General features: G+C 42.4%; 1 protein-coding gene across 2 annotated transcripts in view; it reads left to right on the top strand.

The window, feature by feature from the left end:
* Positions 1-287: 287 nt before the first annotated feature.
* The window catches only part of Bcl2l13 (BCL2 like 13), a 44,459-nt gene continuing 25,389 nt past the window's right edge, over positions 288-19,357 (top strand). The window contains exons 1-2 of one of the 2 annotated variants that reach the window (XM_050163994.1): positions 289-443; positions 8,892-9,053. In XM_050163994.1, coding sequence (XP_050019951.1) covers positions 8,942-9,053 — 112 coding nt within the window. In that variant the 5' untranslated portion in view covers positions 289-443; positions 8,892-8,941. Of the gene's footprint in view, positions 444-8,891; positions 9,054-19,357 lie in introns of both variants that reach the window. The other variant, XM_050163995.1, reaches the window with a different exon arrangement.

The following is a 19,357-nucleotide window of genomic DNA, read 5'->3' as shown; positions in this document are numbered from 1 at the left end:
GCCATCAGCCTCTATAGTCTCACACAGCGGTGAGCTGGCTGGCCATGTCGACTTCATCTTCGCGCTACTCAGCACCGGAAATGACTTAGTGAGGACACTTCTGAAGTCCAGGAATCCAGGCTTTGAGTGGCTCCTGAAAAGAGAGGCAAAGGACAGCTCCGTACACAGGTCAGTCACGCCTGCGCGAACTAACCAACGGGCTCAGTAAGACGGCTTCCGCTCAAGCTGCCCGAGCCTCGGGCTTCCGGCTCGGCCCCGCCCCCAGCCCCGCCCCCACGCCGGCGGTGACGGAAGCGCGCTGGGGTGACCTCACCGTCCATCATGGCGGCGGCGGTAGATTAGGGCCGCGGGTCGAAGCAGCCACTGCCGCTCCGGGACCCTGTGGGAAGCACCTGCTGCAGCCGCCGCCTCCTTCATTTCTTCTGGGACACGACCGGTGCCAGGTGAGGGGAGTGGGATTCCGGGGAGGTCCTGCCGGATGGCGAAGCGGGTTTTCATCCGCTGAGGAAGGGGTCTAGAGCCCACCGAGCCCACCGCCCGGTGCTGCCCGCGACACCAGGCGAGAGGGAGCGAGGAACCGAGCTGCTCTGCCGAAGCTTCTCGGGACTCTCGGGACTGTTGGGACTGATCGGACCTGTCCAGCGTGCCCCCGCGATGGGCTGCTTTTGAACGGGCAGTGTGGCTGCCTGCGGCGCCAGGGGCTCACCCTTGCTCTAATTCTGTTCTTCACACCGATCTTTGCTTGGAGAACCGACCGAGGTCTGTTTTGGGAGACTGGACTGGGAAACCTCAATTCATTCTTGGAGGAGGGACATGTGTGCCGTTCACTTAGAACGATTATAGATTAGATTTGCTAGAGCTTTCTTGTCCCAGTGGTAGAAGTCTCAGGGTTAGCACTGCAGTTTTGACACCCGTTCCCACACCACCGCCGCCCCCCAAGACAAAACCAAACCAATGGGCCTTCTTCCCCTATGGAGGCGATAGATACCATTCACACTAACTCGTCTTTTCCTTTTCAAGAATCTTCCCCACATTCCCACGGGATCCCACATTTCTTGCTCATATATTAGAATACTGTGAAAGAGGAAGCCTAGACTTTCAAAGTCGGGGCTTTGACTTTAAGGGGTAGAAATTGGACGGTCTGCCCAGAAATTCATATGCTCTTTGCTGATAGCGTTGTTAATCAATTCACCGTTCCACGCACAAGTGTTTTTCGGAAAGATCTGTTTTGCTCTCTGCGTTTAAAAGTTTTGAACTATGCTGACAGGCTCCTCTTCTTTCTGATGTTAAAAAAAGTTTTGTAAAATTACCAGTATTTCCCCTGGAGGCTTGGCATAAACCAGAATGTTGATGAGCTCTCTGCCCCAACTTGTGTGACCTTACATGAATTGCCACACCCTTGAGATGCCTTTCCTCCCTCCCCACCTTTTTTTTTTTAATTATTTTACAGACTATAAAGTTAAGCAAGTGTGTGGGTGGTGAACCACTTATATTTCATATACACAATTGGGTTAAAGTGTCCTGCATGTTTATATCAACGAATTGAAAATGCTTAAATCATTATTCTGTATCTAATAAGCAGATAAGGACTTGCAAGTCCCATTTCTCTGAATGATCAGGTACTATTTTAAATATTTTTTTCAGGTGGCTCATAGACCTTAAATAACATTAAATAACTTCAAAATAACATTTTGTTTTGGTTTTTGATGTTATATATCCCAGCTGGCCTTGAACTCAAACTTCTACTCCTACTTCCCTTGAATAGAGATCCAGGAGTAACCCAACTATGCCTGACCTTTTAGAAAATTCAGTTAAATTTATTATTACTGTGGGTGTAGGTGTGTGTTTGGGTACACATGTGTGTGGGACAGTGAACAATTTTGTTTTTGGGGTGTGTGTGGGGGAAGGATTTCTATATAGTCCTGACTGTCCTGAAGCTTCCTATATAGACCAGGATGACCTCACTTTCCAAGGCCTGTGCCACCATCCACAGCCAGTAGGCAGCTTTGGGAGTCCATTTTCTCTTTCCATGTTTACGTGGGTTCTGGAGATTAGACTCAGATTGCTTTTACTGCTGAACCACTTGGTCAGTCAGCCCTTGTTTTTGTGTTTATTTTGAACCGGTTTCAGCCTGTGGTCCAGGCTAGCCTTGAACTTTTAGTAGTCCTCCTAAGTCATCTTCTCTAGTGCTGGGATTCCAGGGAACTGCCACATCTATCTTAACATGGCCTGTATCTTGTGCCCTGGAGAATGAATTCAGCCAAATAATGTGTAAGGCTAAATCCAACCATCTTTTAAAAAGCATTATTATTTGACAAATTTGTGCAGGTATGTAGTATATTTTTGTCATTTCCATCCCCACCGCCATTAACCTCTTACTGCTATCACCAAACACCTTTCTCAATTTATAAAAGAAAAAAAATGACACTTGGGCACTCCTGTAAATGTAAATATAGGGGAAGCTAGGTAAGATTGCTGGGAGACCATCTTAGGCTAAAAGTTAGACTCTGTCTTAAGAAGAAAATAAATAAATGGGGCTGGAGAGATGGCTCAATGGTTAAGAACACATACTATTCCTGAGGACCTGAGTTCGATTCCCAGCAACCATATCAGGCAGCTTACAACTGTCTGTAACTCTAGCTCCAGGGGATCTCACATCTCTGACGTTTTGTATTCGTGTGCACATATCCCCACCTGTGCACATAATGAAAATAATAAAAATTAAAAAAAGAAAACTATGTCTTTAACTTTTAACACATTTTGAAGTCCTTCCTTCCTTCCTTCCTTCCTTCCTTCCTTCCTTCCTTCCTTCCTTCCTTCCAGGGTTTTATGTATCCCAAGCTGATGTAGGGGTCAGAAGACAGTTTGTAGGCGTCTGTTCTCTGCTTCCATCCTGTGGTTTCTGGGAATTGGTCAGGTTTGGCAGCAAGTGACTTTATTTACCATCTTGCCACATTGTCCAAAAAATTTTATTTTTGCATTTTTTCTTATGAAATATTTTAGGTATAAAATTGTAAACATTTAATATTTTCATTACTTTTTCTTCAGTTTTCAGACTTGAATTTGTGTCATATCTTATTTCAAATAAATGAAATTATCACCCAAGATGTTTTATTATGTACATAGTGTTCTACCTGCTTGTATGCCTGCATGACAGAAGTTCCTATTATAGATGATTGTTAGCCACCATGTGGTTGCTGGAAATTGAACTCAGGACCTCTAGAAGAGCTACTAGTGCTCTTAACCTCTGAGCCATCTCTCCAGCCCCATCACTAAGATTTATTTATATTAGATGTATTCATTTTATTCTATGTGAGTGTTTTGCCTGTAAGTGTGTCTGTGCACTCTGTGTGTGCATGGGCTTGCAGAGGTCACAATAGGGAGCATCTTTTGGAACTGGAGTGTGGGGATGGCTGTGAACCACCACGTTGTCGATAGGAACCAAACCAAGGTCCTCTACAAGAGCAGCAGACGCTCTTAACCCCTGAGCCATCTCTCCAGCCCCAACACCAAGAATTTTTTAGACAGGGTATTCCTATATAGCCCTTATCTGGTCTTGAGCTGTGATCCTCCTGTCTCAGCCTCCCAAGTGGCTGGAATTACACACCTGCACCACTCAAATCTAGAGCTAGAGTAATATTTTCAGGAGTTGGGTTTTTATGTTAGAAATCAAATCCACTGTCCTTTGCATGCTGAGCTTTCACTGAGATCCACTCCAGCCCCTTTTGTTGTTGATTGCTTCATGAACTGGGCGTAGAACACAGGTCTCAGGCTTTATGTGCTCTACAACTGAGCTACACTCCTAGCCCAATAGTAACTGATATTTTTATTGTTGTTTTTATGAGACAGTCTCACACTGTACGTAGCTCACTCAGGCTAGTCTGGAACTCACCGTGTAGCTCAGTCTGGCCTCAGGTTGGTGGCAATATTGCTCCAGTCTTCTGAGTGCTAGGATTGCGGTTGTATTCCGCTATAGCCGGCTGAGAGCAGCTCATTGGCAGCTTCACCGAGATATAACTAATTTACTGTACTATTCACAGTTGTGTAATATAATGACTTTTAGCACACTCAGAGTTGTGCAACCATTATTGGGAGTTTTCATCACTTCTAAAAGAAACCCCATACCACTTGGCCATGGTTCTTTTGTTACTTTTTGAGAGAAATCTCTGTGTGGCCCAGGCTTGAACCTTCAATACCTTTGACACAGTTTTTTTTTTTTTTTTTGAGACAGGGTTTCTCTGTACCTTCGGAGCCTATCCTGGAACTATCTCTTGTAGACCAGCAGGCTAGCCTCGAACTCACAGAGATCCACCTGCCTCTGCCTCTCGAGTGCTGAGATTAAAGGCGTGCACCACCACTGCCCTGCTCTTTTGCCACAGTTTTATGGCAGGGTGTATGCTACCATGCTTGGTAGCCATTTTTATTCACTTCTTTCACTTCTTTCCTGCTGATTTTCTCTTCTGTTTAAAGCAGCCTCTCATTTGGCTGGCCTTAGCAGTCCTCTTGCCTCAGCCTCCCAAGTGCTGAGACTGTAAATCTGAGCCACTACTTTATTCCTTCCAGTGTGTACAGTGCGGCAGTGTGTGGATGTGTGACATGTTAGGGAACCTTTCTTGCCTTTTTTGTTTTGTTTTTGTTTTTTAACTTCCCTTTCATTTTCACGCCTTTCTTTCCTACCCCTTTTAAGACAGGGCCTTACTACGTAGCCCTGGCTGGCTTGTAACTCACAGAAAGCCTGCTTTTGCTTCTGGGGTGCTGGATATAAAAGGTGTGCACTACCACACCACTTGTTACTGTGTTTCTTTCCAGGGAGGGGATTTGAGATGGAACCTTGATATGTGGACTATAGTGACCTCAAACTTGAGATTTTCCTGGTTCCTTCTCCCCCGATGTGCTGCTAGTATAGGCGTGTCCTTCAACCCTAGCCAATATTTTTTTATTTTTCAGACAGTGTCTTTTTTTTTGTTTGTTTGTTTTTGTTTTGATTTGACTTTTCAAGACAGGATTTCTTCGTGTAGCCCTGGCTGTCCTGGAATTCACTGTGTAGACCAGGCTGTCCTAGAACTCAAGAGATCCACCTGCTTCTTTCTCCTCTGAGTAGTGGGATTAAAGGTGTATGCTAGATAATGTCTTAAACTTATATCTGGTGACTCTCATACTTCATCTTCCCCAAGTAGCTAGACATATAGACTCATACTTATTTTAAAGATTATTTTTAATTATGTGTATCTGTGTGGATGTGTATTTCCACCAGAGGAGGCAGAGGTGTTGAATTTCCTGGGGTTGCAATGTGAGCTGCCAGTCATGGGTGCTGGTAATTGAACTTGTATCCTCTGCAAAGTACTGCATGCTCTTGAACATTAAGCCACCCCCTTATTTTTTAAATAAATTGAAAGTTGTTTCCTGCTGGTGGCCGTGGTGGCTCATGCCTTTAATTACAGAGCTAGAGAGGCAGAAGAAGTTGGATCTCTGTGAGTTTGAGGGCAGCCTGGTCTACAAAGCAAGTACTAAGACAGCCAGAGCGCCACAGAGAAAACCTGTCTAGGAAAAAAAAAAAAGGAAAAAAAAATGTTTCTTTTTTGGCTGTTAGGTATAAAGTGTACAAATTTTGGGTAGACATGTTTACATTTCTAGCATGTACCTAGAAGTGGAATAATCTGTATCTGAATTTTGTTTTGCTTTTATATGGGAAGCTTAAAATACTTACTGTGAAAGTCAGAATCTGTGTAAGGGGGAGGGTTTCATGTTAGGAATTCCCCTGTGAGTGCATTATCTGTGAATGCCAACTGCTGAGTGAAGATATTTTGGGGCAGTTGTTAACACAGGATTGAGCCAGAGTGTTCCATTACGCATGTCTTAACTGGAAAGGGACAATCAACACTAGAATAATAGTGGTATCTGCTGAATTTTTAAATTGACATCTCACTTGTAACAGTGCAGCTGAGTGGGATAGTTTTTGCAATTTTGGAAATTAAATTTTGTAGCTGGGCAGTGGTCGCCGCTAGTAGACCTGCCCAGGCAGGGAATGCCAAGCCATGAGCATGGTCTCAGCTACTTATCTCCCTACCCTGAGTGGGCACACATACACCAGGGCCCACAGATGCCATTGAAATGCTTCACAGCCAGAGTTCGTGCTGGCGGCACAGCCTAGGAAGCTGTGTTTTAAAACTCCCGCAGTGTCTTTTTTTTTCTGCTATGGTTGAATCAGGAAAACCTCTCTTAAAGGAGCTGTGGCATGCCACCAGCAAACAGCAAGAAGCTGTGTTAAACTCTGTAATTTTTTTTTTTTTTTTTTGTCTAGAATTCCTTTTCAAGACCTGGATTTAGCTGGCCACGTGGCACCAATCTGTTGCAAGGAGAGGGCTGCTTGTTCGTCCAGGCAGCCCAGAAGCGAAATAATCACACAGAGACTGTATTAATTAAAACACTGCTAGGCCCTTTAGCTCTAACTTCTTTTTTTTTTAAATATTTATTTATTTATTATGTATACAATGTTCTGTCTGTGTGTATGCCTGCAGGCCAGAAGAGGGCACCAGACCTCATTACAGATGGTTGTGAGCCACCATGTGGTTGCTGGGAATTGAACTCAGGACCTCTGGAAGAGCAGACAATGCTTTTAACCGCTGAGCCATCTCTCCAGCCCCCTAGCTCTAACTTCTTATTGGCTAGCTTTTACATCTTAGTTTAACCCATTTCTATTAAGCTGTGTATCGCCACGTCGCAGTGGCTTACCGGCTAAGTTTTGGCAGCATGTCCTACTCTGGCAGTGGATCCATGGTGTCTCCTGACTCTGCTTTCTTCCTCCCAGAATTCAGTTCTGTCTTCCCTGCCTACCTAAATTCTGCCCTATCAACAGGCTAAGGCAGTTTCTTTATTCATTTATAGTAATCACAGCACACAGAGGGGGCTCCCACATCATAGGGATTGGGTTTAACTCTGAACATGGCATAGGCAAGTGGGAATTTCTAGCCAAAGAACAGTATGGGAGTCAGTAGACAGGGAATTACTGAGAATAAGATTAAACATAAGAAAGTCTGACTAAACCCATCTAATAACATGCTCAGTAAAATTAAGCCAGGAGATTAGACATCAAGGATGATGGGATATTAAAGATTATTCTGGCCAGGCTGGTGGTGCCTGACTTTAATAATCCCATCAATCAGGAGGCATCTCTGAGTTCAAGACCAGCTTGATCTGCATAGTGAGTTCCAAGCCAGCCAGGGTATAGAAAGAGACTCTGTCTTAGCCCCCTCCTCCAAAGCCCCACCTCCAAATTGATTATTCTGGATAATCTCAGAAGGTTATTTTGCTAAAATTAGATTTTGTTTTTTACAGATTTTAGTGAATGTTTGCCTGCTATATGTACATGTACTATGTGTTGGGTCTCCTGGAACTGGAGTTACAGTTATGATGTCAGTGCTGCCATGTGGATACTGGGAACTAAATCCAAGTCCTCTGCAAGAACAGTAAATGCTCTTAACCACTGAGCCTTCTCTCCAGCCCCTAATATTAGATTTTAAAGGGAAATGCACAGATGGACCTGGAAGGTGGTTTAGAAGTCTTCCCAAAGTTTACCAAATAATCTTTGTCAGTGTTATTCTATATGGTAGAGAAAAGTGCATTTGTAGGCACTGCCTTTGTTGTTGGTGGTGGTTTTTTGAGACTGGGCTTCCTAGAACTCACTCTGTACACCAGGCTGGCCTCCAATTCATAGAAATTGCCTTCCTGTGCCTCCTGAGTGCCGGTATTAAAGGCCTTGACTATGAGACTTATTATTAAAAGAAATGAGAAGATATATACAGGCATGGGGTTCAGAATTGTGTTTGCTACACGTGTGGAAATATTTAGGAAGGGCCAGTGAGATGGGCCAGTGTAGTGATGTGGCGAGCAGGCCTGCTTTTCGTCCTGCCCGGCTCCCGCATGGCTAGCTTTACACCCAAAATAACAACACACAAACTGTATTCTTTTAAACACTGCCTGGTCCATTATGTCTAGTCTCTTCTTGGCTAACTCTCATATCTTGCTTAACCCATTTCTAATAATCTGTAGCACCACGAGGTGGTGGCTTACTGGGAAAGATTCTAGCCTACGTCCGTCTCGGGTTCGAGAATCATGGCGACTGCTTCACTGCCTTCTTCCTCCCAACATTCTGTTCTGTCTTCCCCGCCTACCTATGTTCTGACCTATCAGGCCAAGCAATTTTCTTTATTAATTAACCAGTGAAAGCAACAGATAGATAGAAGACCCACCTACATTAGCCCAGTGGGTAAATGTGCTTGAATTTGGTTCCTGGAAGCATGGAAGGTGAAAGTGGAGAACTGACTCCGTGAAGCTGTCCTCTGGCATCCACATGTACACCACTGTTGGGGAGGCCACTTGTCGGTTCCCGGCTGCTCATCTTAATTTAATCCATCTCCATTAATCTGTGAATCACCACGAGGCCGTGGCCTACCAGCAAAGTTTCAGCATGTTTGTCTCTGGTGGCTCCATGGCTTTTCCTGACTCTGCCTTCTTCCTCCCAGCATTCAGTTTAGTTTTCCCTGCCTAGCTAATTTTTGCACTGCTATAGGTCCAAAGCAGTTTCTTTATTGATTAATGGTAATCACAACATACAGAGGAGAATCCCACATCACACCATGGCAGGTGTGGCCACCTATAAGACAGTACAAAGCAAGTAAAGACGGAAAAAAAAAACGAGAAAGGGAAAATTTACTTTTTATTTGAATAGTTAAGTTATTGTTTGTATAGAAATTAAACAGTTAACTTAAAAAGGTTATTGGAAAAAAACAGCTGAGACATTTACTTTGGGAGTTAAGTGAGTAATTGGAATCAATGGGGAAGTTGATTGATTTGTAATCACCTTTAAACTGAAAGAAACTTTTTGTTTTTAGATTTCCGACATCCTTAAATAGGCCTCTTTGGAGCTCCTTCAGCGAGTTCAATGGCGTCCTCTACTCCTGTGCCTGTAGGATTTCACTATGAAACGAAGTATGTTGTTCTCAGCTACTTGGGACTTCTCTCTCAGGAGAAACAAGAAGGCCCCTCACCCCAAGGTATTGTCTTTAGTTTATGGTGGTCATATTGGCTCATGATAAGGACTTGATTTATAGAAGTATTTGCATCTAAGTAATTTATACGTGTAAGATCAAGCAGTATTAATTATAGAGAATAATCACCTCATCGCATCCCACTCCTGTCCCATTCCTAGTTGCAGCTTCTCTTAATGGTACTCATTTTATATTATTTTGATTTTGGTTTGTTTCATTTAAAACTTATTTATTTACTTCACACGTGTGCATCTGTGTGGGTGTGTACTGTGTGTGGTGGCCAGAGGACAACCTTTGGGAGTCCTTTCTGTTCACTCTAGGGGTCCTAGAAATCCAGCTCGGGTCATAAGACTTTTTGGCAAATGTCTTAGGATTTCTGTTGCTGTGAGGAGACACCATGACCACAGAAGCTCTTATAAAAGAAAACATTTAATTGGGACTGTCTTACAGTTTCAGAGTTTAGTCCTGACGTGTGTGTGTGTGTGTGTGTGTGTGTGTGTGTGTGTGTGAGACATGGCAGTATGCAGGCAGACATGGTGCTGGAGAACAAACTGAGAGGTTTTTTTTCTTTTAGACAGGGTTTTTCTGTGTAGACTTGGCTGTCCTGGTACTCACTCTGAGATCAGGCTGGCCTCAAACTCACAGAGATCCACCTGCTGGGATTACATTGTGATCCATAGGCAGTAGAAAGAACTCTTTGGTTTTTGTTTGTTTGTTTGCTTTGTTTTTGAGACAAGGTCTCTCTGTGTAGACTTGACTGGTGTGTAACTATGTAGACCAGGCTGGCCTCCATCTCACAGAGATCCACCTGCTTCTGTCTCTTGAATCCTGGGGTTAAAGGCCTAGGTCAGCACTTCCAGCTCTGTCTTGTTACTTTAAGACTTCTTCAGTCCTACTGGAGGGATGTGGTTGCGGCTAGAGTACTGGGACACTGGGGTCAACAGGTTCCACTACTGAATGCTGCATGGGTGGTCAGGAATGCTCAGAATCAGACTATTCTCAGTCGATTAGCTTTCTTACCTCTGCGTTTGTCTTTCCGTTGGTAAGATCTCGTGCATTTGTTGCCACTTATGGCTGTGTTCTCATTTTCATTTGTATCAAAATAGTGCTTGATTTTTCTTCAGATTTTTCTCTTTGACTTTTGTGTCACTGGTATACTAACTAATCTCCAGGTATTCAGGGATTTTATTTTCATTAGTCTTTTAATTACTGATTCTTAGTTTAATTCTCTTGTGGTCTGATTAAATGCAGCATGATTTAATTAACTTCTTAAGTCACTCTTCTTGCTTGGCTCCTGACTGAACCACTTTGAAGCTTACTTTCTTTGTCTTGTTTTCATTTGTTTCCTTCCTTCCTTTTCTTTTGAGACAGGGTTTTTCTACATTTTTTTAAATACTGCTGGTATTGAATGTCCCATTTTAAATATTCTGATTTTTCTTATCACTGATTCCGTGTAAACTGGGAGTATTTTGATGAGTTTTTATAGTCTGGTGATGTTTATGAATCTTCCATTATTTCAGGATAGTAAACACTATACTTTGCCTTCTTCTGATAACAGAATAATTTATACCACCATGCCTTAAACCAGAATATTCAGACTCCTCTCCTCCCTCTTTCCCTGTCCGACACACAGGTGTCACAGGTGAGGTGAAAGGGAGCTGTGCTCTGTTAGCTGGATGCTGTGCAGCTACAGCAGCATCCCTGCAGTTCGTGATGGGGAGCAGCGGAGCCAGGAGACACAGCAAGTCTGTATTGCAGCTGCCACCTTGCTGGCCCCGAAACAGCCCTGGCCTGCACATGTATGAGTGTGGCTGTGAGCCAGTTCAATTTTACTCTGGGCCCTGAATTTCCTGTTCATGAAACAGCCCTGGCCTGCACATGTATGAGTGTGGCTGTGAGCCAGTTCAATTTTACTCTGGGCCCTGAATTTCCTGTTCATGAAACAGCCCTGGCCTGCACATGTATGAGTGTGGCTGTGAGCCAGTTCAATTTTACTCTGGGCCCTGAATTTCCTGTTCATTTGTTTGTTCTTTCTTTCTTTTCTTTTTGGTAGTACTGAGACTGAACCCATAATGATAGGGACAAACCAATATTAAAATGACAGCTATGCCCCCTTTTCACCTGTCTGTTAGAAACAGAAGTCAGAAGTTTTGGCCAGGACTTCATCATTGTTTAAAGTTCTTCTTTTAGCTTCTTTTCCTATATTCATTCTCTCTCTCTGTCTCTCTCTCTGTCTCTCCCTCTGTCTCTCTGTCTCTCTCTCTGTCTCTCTCTCTCTGTCTCTCTCTCTCTCTCTTTCAAGACAGAGTTCCTCTATGTAGGCTTGGCTGTCCTGGAAGTAGCTCGGTAGACCTGGCTGGCCTTTAACTCACAAATATCCACCTGTCTCTGCTTCCCAAGTGCTGGGGCTATGTAATCTTTTGACTGGGTGGTGGTGGCACATGCCTATAATCTCAGCACTCAGGAGGCAGAGGCAGGTGGATATTGTGAGTTCGAGGCCAGCCTTGTTTACAGAGTGAGTTCCAGGACTGGCTCTATAGCTATTGAGAAACCCTGTCCTGAAAAACCGGAAAAAAGTCTTTTGCATGCATATATATTTGAGGGGGTGAGAAAAAAGAAAACAAGATAATACTGGCCAGGACACATGATAATGCTATAAGATTGCAGGAACTAAGGAAAGCTCTTTTTAGTAGATAGTCCAGTCTAACTGCCTGTAGCATGCAAAATACATTGATGGTAACCTGTAAGCCAAATGAACCCTTTCCTCCCCAACTTGCTTTTGGTCATGGCGTTTTATTATAGCAGTAGAAACCCAAAGATAAGATCTAGTTCTCTGTCCTCCTTGGCACCTGCATATGGAATATATTCACACACACATAAAGATAAATAACAAAAAAAACCTAAAACTAAATCTAAAGTCTAAACATGAAGTCTAGTGTGTTGATAGACACCATTAATCTTAACACTCAAGAAGATGCGGCCTGGGGCTGGAGAAATGCTCAGTGGTTAAGAGCACTGGCTGTTTTTGCAAGGGACTCGGGTTCCATTTCCGGCACCCACATGGCAGCTCACAACTGTCTGCACTGTTACCTTTTCTGGCCTCCTCGGATACCGGCATACATGTGGTATAAATAAGTTAAAAAACAAGTTGAGGCCTGAAGATGAGAAGTTAAGACTAGGCTGGGCCAGGGGACGTATTGAGACTGAAGACACGAAGCGGGACTAGAAAGATGGCCGAGTGGTAAAGAGCCTGTACTGCTCTTCCAGAGGACCTGAGTTCCTCTACTCTACCTTAGGGAGCTCCTCTGGCCTCCATGTATACTGTGGCATGCATACTAATGCACCCATAGCATGCGTACATACACACAAGCACACACTAATAATAATAAAATATAAAATTGAAAAATTTGTGGTGGTTTGTAGGCAAGTTTTTTTTCGGGGCTGCCTATCTGCTCTGTCCTGCCAGCTGGCTCCCAGGTAACCACACAGACTTAATGCTAATTATAAATGCTCTGCTGAAAGCTTAGTCTTGTTACTGCCTAGCTCTTACAACCTAAATCAACCCATGTTTCTTATCTAAGTTCTACCACGTGGCTCATGGCTTGTTGCCTCATTTTCTACACGTCCTGTTTCCTCTGTCTTGCAACTCCTGAGACTCTGCCCTTCTTCCCAGTGTCCTCCTAGTCTGGTTCTCCCATCCAATCTCTTCCCACCCGGCTATAGGCCAGTCAGCTCTTTATTAACTAATGAGAGTAATACATATTTACAGTGTACAAAGATTGTTCCACCGCAGGGTTAGTTATCCTTAATATTGGTGTTCTTGTAGGCTCAAGTACATATGAATGTAGGCAGTGCTAGCAAACTCTACTTTCTGTCCATGGTAGTGGAGCTCAGTAGTAGGGATCAGGTCCAGGGCTTTGCCATGCTAACTAAGTACTCTACCACTGAGCTTCATCTCTAGCCTCAGGAGGCTATGTTTTGGGGGGCAAGGAGCGGTGTTGAAGGTAGAGTCTTACTGTGTAGCCCAATTGGCCTCCAGCTTGTGACCCCTGTGCCCCAGCCTTCTGTGTGCCGCGATTCCAGGCTTGTATCATCAAGTAGAGTTTAGGGTAGCCTTCCTAAGGGAAAGCACTAGTTTCTTACTGCTGTCTTGTTGCCCTGTTGATTTCCTAAAATGTCAGCTGCAACTCACTCCTGTGTCATCTTCTGCGGATAGACTTTATTATAGCATCAATTAGGGTTTGGTTTCAAGTTTGTGGAACAATAAATGTGAGAAGTGGCTGAGTAAGGTTCTGTTCATGACGGGGATTTTCTGTCACGTTATATATTTCTCATTGTTTCCCAAATGAGTCATATTCTGGGTATAGACTTTTCCGTGAGCGGTTAATTCTCCCATAATTTTCCTTTCTTTCTTGCTTGCTTCCCTCCTTCCTTTGTTTGTTTGTTTGTTTGTTTTTGAGACTGAGTTTCTCTGTAGCTTTAGTGCCTGTCCTGGAACTAGCTCTGTAGACCAGGCTGGTCTCGAACTCACAGAGATCTGCCTGCCTCTGCCTCCTGAGTGCTGGGATTAAAGGCGTGCACCACCACCACTTTGCTCTCCCATACTTTTTCTGAAGTAGTTAAGTCTTCTGTACTGTGCTATTTGTGTTGAATCATTTTTTCTTTTCTTTCTTTCTCGTCTTCTGTGTTTGTTTGTTTGTTTTCTCCTCTTTGACACAGGGTCTCATGTAGCATGGCTGCCTCTGATCAAGGCTGGGATTTCTAGTGCAAGTTACCATATTTGGTTTCAGTTATATATTTTGTCTAGTTAAAATCCTTCTGGCCTGCATATTTATGCCAAGTGATAATTTTTGTTACATTCAACTTGGCATATATTAACATAGACCACCTTGTCTCTGTGGTCATTAATACAGATTTAATAAAGAGGCATTTCTATTTCTGTGTGTGTGTGTGTGTGTGTTTATAGTACTGCAGGTTGAACCCCGGGCCTCATGGATGTTTATGTGTCCTACTTCTTAGCTGCAGTCCCAGCTTCATATAGTTCTTTTTTGGGAGGATAGTTACATTGTTAACAGTAATGTGACAGTGAAATACATTTTTTTTTAAAAATTTTTTTATTTATTATGTATACAACATTCTGCCTCCATGTATGCCTGCATACCAGAAGAGGGCGCCAGATCTTATTACAGATGGCTGTGAGCCACCGTGTGGTTGCTGGGAATTGAACTCAGGACCTCTGGAAGAGCAGTCAGTGCTCTTAACCGCTGAGCCACCTCTCCAGCCCAGTGAAATACATTTCTATGTAGTAACTGATTCATTCTTCCTTCTTAAACTGCTAGTGCCTGCTAACTGGTTTTCTAATTTTCTAGATTCTTAGATACTTCATGTAAAGTATTAGTCATTTTTTGATCGGTGTTTCATATTGTGGTGTGTGTAAATCTCTTTCTTTATGTATATAAATATATGTATTTATACATATGACTATATGTATATATAACATTTTGTTTATCCATTCATCTATTTATGGAGATTTGGCTTTTCCTATATTTTGGCTATTGTAATTCACCTTGAACATGGATGTACAAATATTTGCTTAAGTTTCTTTTTTGAATTCTTGTTCTTGTTTCGAGACTACGTCTCATGTAACCCAGGCTAACCTTGAACTCTCTGTGTAGCTGAAGACCTTGCCTTGCCGTCCTCCTACAGCTTTTAGTTCGTGAATGCTGGAATTATAGGTGTATACCATCATGCCTGGTTTATGTGATACTAGGAATGGAGCCCAGGGCTTTCTGCATGCAGACAAGTCTTCAGTCTACTGAGCCACACCTTGACTCTTGCTTTGAATTCTGTCTGACGTATATCCATATGTAGGATTGCCTTGTCATGTGTAATCCTAAATTTAAATCTTATTTATTAAATTAGGGATTTTGAAATGGGATCTTAGTAGCTCAGGTCTAGAACTCACTGTGCTGCCTAATTTAGCCTCAAACTCATGAAAGCTCTTTTAATTTTCTTCTTCTTCTTCTTCTTCTTCTTCTTCTTCTTCTTCTTCTTCTTTTTTTTTTTTTTTTTTTTTTTTTATTGGTACCCTGACTCCCAGTTTCTGTGGGAGACTAGAAACCTAACTTGCAGGTACCAGAGCTCCAATTTTTTTTTAAAGGTTTATTTATTTATTTGTTTTTTTTTTTTTTTTTTTTTTCGAGACAGGGTTTNTTCTGTGGTTTTGGAGCCTGTCCTGGAACTAGCTCTTGTAGACCAGGCTGGTCTCGAACTCACAGAGATCCGCCTGCCTCTGCCTCCCAAGTGCTGGGATTAAAGGCTTGCGCCACCACCGCCCAGTGGTTTATTTATTTGTTATGTATAGTGTTCTGCCTGCATGTACACCTGCAGGCCAGAAGAGGGCACCAGATCTCATTACAGATGGTTGTGAGCCACCATGTGGTTGTGGTTGCTGGGAATTGAACTCAGGACCTCTGGAAGAGCAGCCAGTGCTCATAACCATGGAGCCATCTCTCCAGCCCAATGTTGAACATACTTTTATGTGCTTACTGGCTATTTGTGTATCTTTGGAGAAATCTCTGTTTCCTGTCTATAAGTCAGGGTTCTCTAGAGTCCCAGACTTTATGGGATGAATTTCATTTGGCTGCAGTCCAAAATGGCTAGAAAGTCCAGTGATTTAGTAGCCTCTCTGTCCTATGAGGCTGGGTGTCTCAGCTGGTCCTCAGTATATGCTGAAATCCTGAAGAAGCAGGCTCCGATGCCAGTGAAGGAGTGGGTGTGCTAACAAGGCGAGGGCAAGCAGGCAAAGAGCAAACCATTCTTTCTTCCATTGTCTTTATGCAGGCTTCCAACAGGTGTGGCCCAGGTTTACCTCCTAAGTCATCTCATAGGCCCTTAGCCCTGTGGTTGGTTCTAATTTGTATTTTTGTAGAGTCTAGTGCCTTCCAGCCTCACGGTCTGGGTAAAGGCGTGTTTCAGATCACAAATGTGCCTCCTTTTCTGGAGTATAGTTCATTCCAGATATAGTCAAGTTGACAACCAAGAACACCCATCTCACTGCCCTTTTTCCATTTCTGAGTGGGTTATTTATCTTTTAGCCTTGAGCTTTAAGGGTTCCTTATATGTTCTGGATACCAGACTTTTAGCTGATATGTTGTTTCTGGGTGCTTTCTTCCGTTTCATGGTTTGTTTTGTTTGTTTGTTTGTTTTTTAACTTTGCTGGTTTACTTCCTGCTACTAGATTTTCATTTTGATGAGGTCAGTATTTGTTTTCTTTAATTTCTTATGATGCTGCTTCAGAAAGCTTTGCCTAAGTTTCATAGCTTTATCTCATATTTAGGTCTCTGGTTGGTTTTTTGTGGTGTGTATGTGTGTGTGTGTGTGTTTGAAGTAACAGTTGATTGATTTCTTTGCATTAGAATATCTAGTTGTTCTAGACCATGTATTGAAAACATTATTCTTTCCTTGATACCCCTTTCAAAAATCAGTTGACAGAGAATTTCATACATGTATATAATGAAATTTAATCATATGTATCCCCCATTTCCTGCTGTATGACCCCACAGTCCCGCCACTCAATTTCATGGCCTTGATTTATAACGTTGCTCTGACTTTTGCAGTATGCCAGATGCTATACTCTTGTCAGTATGACTAAACAAGAAAAGGAAATAAAAGGTTAGAGGTTTAAAGAGAAGAAATGAAATTATCATTATTCCTAGATAACATTGCATAGAAAAGTCAGTAGAATTTGTAGAATTGATAGAAAATTTCACAAAATTTACATAAACAATCTAGTGCACTTCTGTTTACCACCACCTACCAGAAAGTACACTTGTTGAAAGTCTTATTTATTGATTTATTTAAAAAACAAAGATCAGTTGGCAGGATGAGATGTCATTGCATGTGAATTTTAGGAATCCGGAGCAGGAAGATGGTCAGTTTGAAGCCAATCGGGCTTCAGCATAATGGGATTTGGTTTTAAAAAATAAGAACTATGGGCTGGAGAGATGGGCTGGATCAGTGGTTAACAGCACTGACTAGTCTTCCAGAGGATCTGGGTTCAATTTCTAGCACCCACATGGCAGCTCACAATTGTCTGTAACTCCAGTTCCAAGGGATCTGACACCCTTATATAGATGTACATGCAAGCAAAACATCCCATTGCATATAAAAAAAAAAATAAATCTTTAAAGAAAAATTTCAAAAACTCAAAAAAATCTGAAATCTATTGATGATAAATATATATAGTTCTAGTTTTTAATTAAATTCTGTATGTTTTATTATAATCTATGTTTTTGTCTGAGACTGTCTCATGTAGTACTCCCATCCTCTGGACAATGAGTCCAGTGCAGGGGGCTTCCTGCCGTCGCTGTTTAAAACCTACAAACTTGGTAGTTGATAATCAGGTTCATGTTTGTTTTGTTTTTGTTTTAATTTATTTTGTTTTGCTGTGATAAATAAACACCAAGACCAAAAGCAGCTTGGGGAGGAAAGGGTTTATACACAGTTGGTCATTGAGGGAAACCAAGGTAGGAACTTAAGCAGGGTAGAAAACCAGAAGTAGGACCTGAAGCAGAGGCCAAAGAGGAATGTTGCTTACTGGCTTGCTCCTCATGACTTCCTCAACCTGTAGGTTTTTTTGTTTGTTTGTTTGTTTTGGTTTTGTTTTTCAAGACAGGGTTTTACTGTATAGCCCTTTCTGTCCTCACTTGACCCTATCTTGTATCAAGTTGACCAAAAACTAACCAGCCCCCGATCTCACTGTGTTTTGATGGCCTAGAACTCACAGGAGATTCACCCATTTCTGTCTCCCAAATGAGATTAAAGGAGTGTACAACCACGCCCAGCCACATAATTAGCACTTAATTAATTAATTTATTTGAGGCAATCTCACTATGTAGCTTTTGCTATCCTGGAATTTACTATATAGACTGGACTAGCCTCAAATTCATAGAGATCCATTTCCCTCCACCTCTTGAGTGCTGGTTAAAGATGTGTACCACCATTCCAGCCTAAAAATTATTCTTTTAGGTTCATTTATTTTATATTAGGCATCTGAGTGTTTTACCTGCCTATATGTATGTGTGCTCTGTGTACACCTGGTGCCTGCAAAGATCAAAAGAGTATCAGATAGCGAGAACTATAGTCATGAATGGTATTTGGGTGATGGGAATTAAACCCAAGTAAGTCCTCTGCAAGAGTAACAAAAAGGGCTATTTCTCCAGCCCCCTCCCTTATAGATAATTTTAATATGTCTTTATATGGAAATTTGTAGATACAGAATTTACTTCTTTGATTTAGCCCATTCAAGTTGGCCAAAATGTGTTAGTTGTATTCAGTTTGAAATTTCAGAGCTGGGATATAACAGCTGCTAACTCACTTAACTCCTTATTTGAATTGAAGTGGGTGGACTTTAGTGTGCTCATGCCTATTTATCTTTGAAATACTTCCCCTGGATTCATTGAACAGGATTTATGCTACATTGGCCCTACTGTGTAGTTCTGTGCTGTAGAATGTCTGGGTGGAGAGGATTACTTAGATGAAGATCATTGAATCTGCCTGTCCTTGGGTCGCTAGCTAGATAGCCTTTTGTATCCTCACAGCAGTAGCCTTTTTATAATTTAGGCTTTCCACACGGTTTGTTATCAAGTATGACAGCTTGTCATGTGTGATCAGCCTCATGTCAGTGTCATGAGAACAGCACTCCTCTGATCAGCTGCTTCTTAATCTGGTGGGGTGTGAGCATATGGTAACCAAGACATTGTCATTCACTGTGTGGGTTGGTGGTAGCGCCAGGGGCTGTGTGGGTCTGTGTTTGTTTAGGATGTGCATGTCCTCCAGAAAGAGGCTGATGACAGATGGCATCTCTTATTTCTTATTTGAGACTGCATCAAAAATTATTCATACATTCTAGGGTTCAGTAATAAGCCACGTAACAGAATGATTCTCATTCTCTCTCTCTCTCTCTCTCTCTCTCTCTCTCTCTCTCTCTCTCTCTCTCTCTCTCTCTCTCTCTCCTCTCTCTTCTGTCCTTGAACCTATAACAGTTCTGCTTCAGTGTCCCAAATGCTGGAATTCCAGGCATTAACCATGCCAGGCAGAGGATTTGTTTTTCAGTGCTGCTTCTTCATGGACTATTGGTGCATGGGCAAATGATGAGGACTGGTTGATTTACAGACTCAGTTTAAAGCTAAGCTCCTGTGCCTTGGTTATTGAGTACAGTTCTCATAAGTGTGGAGGCAGGAGTTGAGGTCTGCTTTCTTGTTACCTTTCTTCGTGTTCTCTGTGTCACCACTGCCATTAATAAATCT

This window comes from Alexandromys fortis, unplaced genomic scaffold (assembly GCF_014885135.2).
Source record: "Alexandromys fortis isolate MF-2015 unplaced genomic scaffold, M_Fortis_MF-2015_v1.1 scaffold_150, whole genome shotgun sequence".
NCBI lineage: Eukaryota > Metazoa > Chordata > Mammalia > Rodentia > Cricetidae > Alexandromys > Alexandromys fortis.
This window is presented reverse-complemented; position numbering and strand designations above follow the sequence as displayed.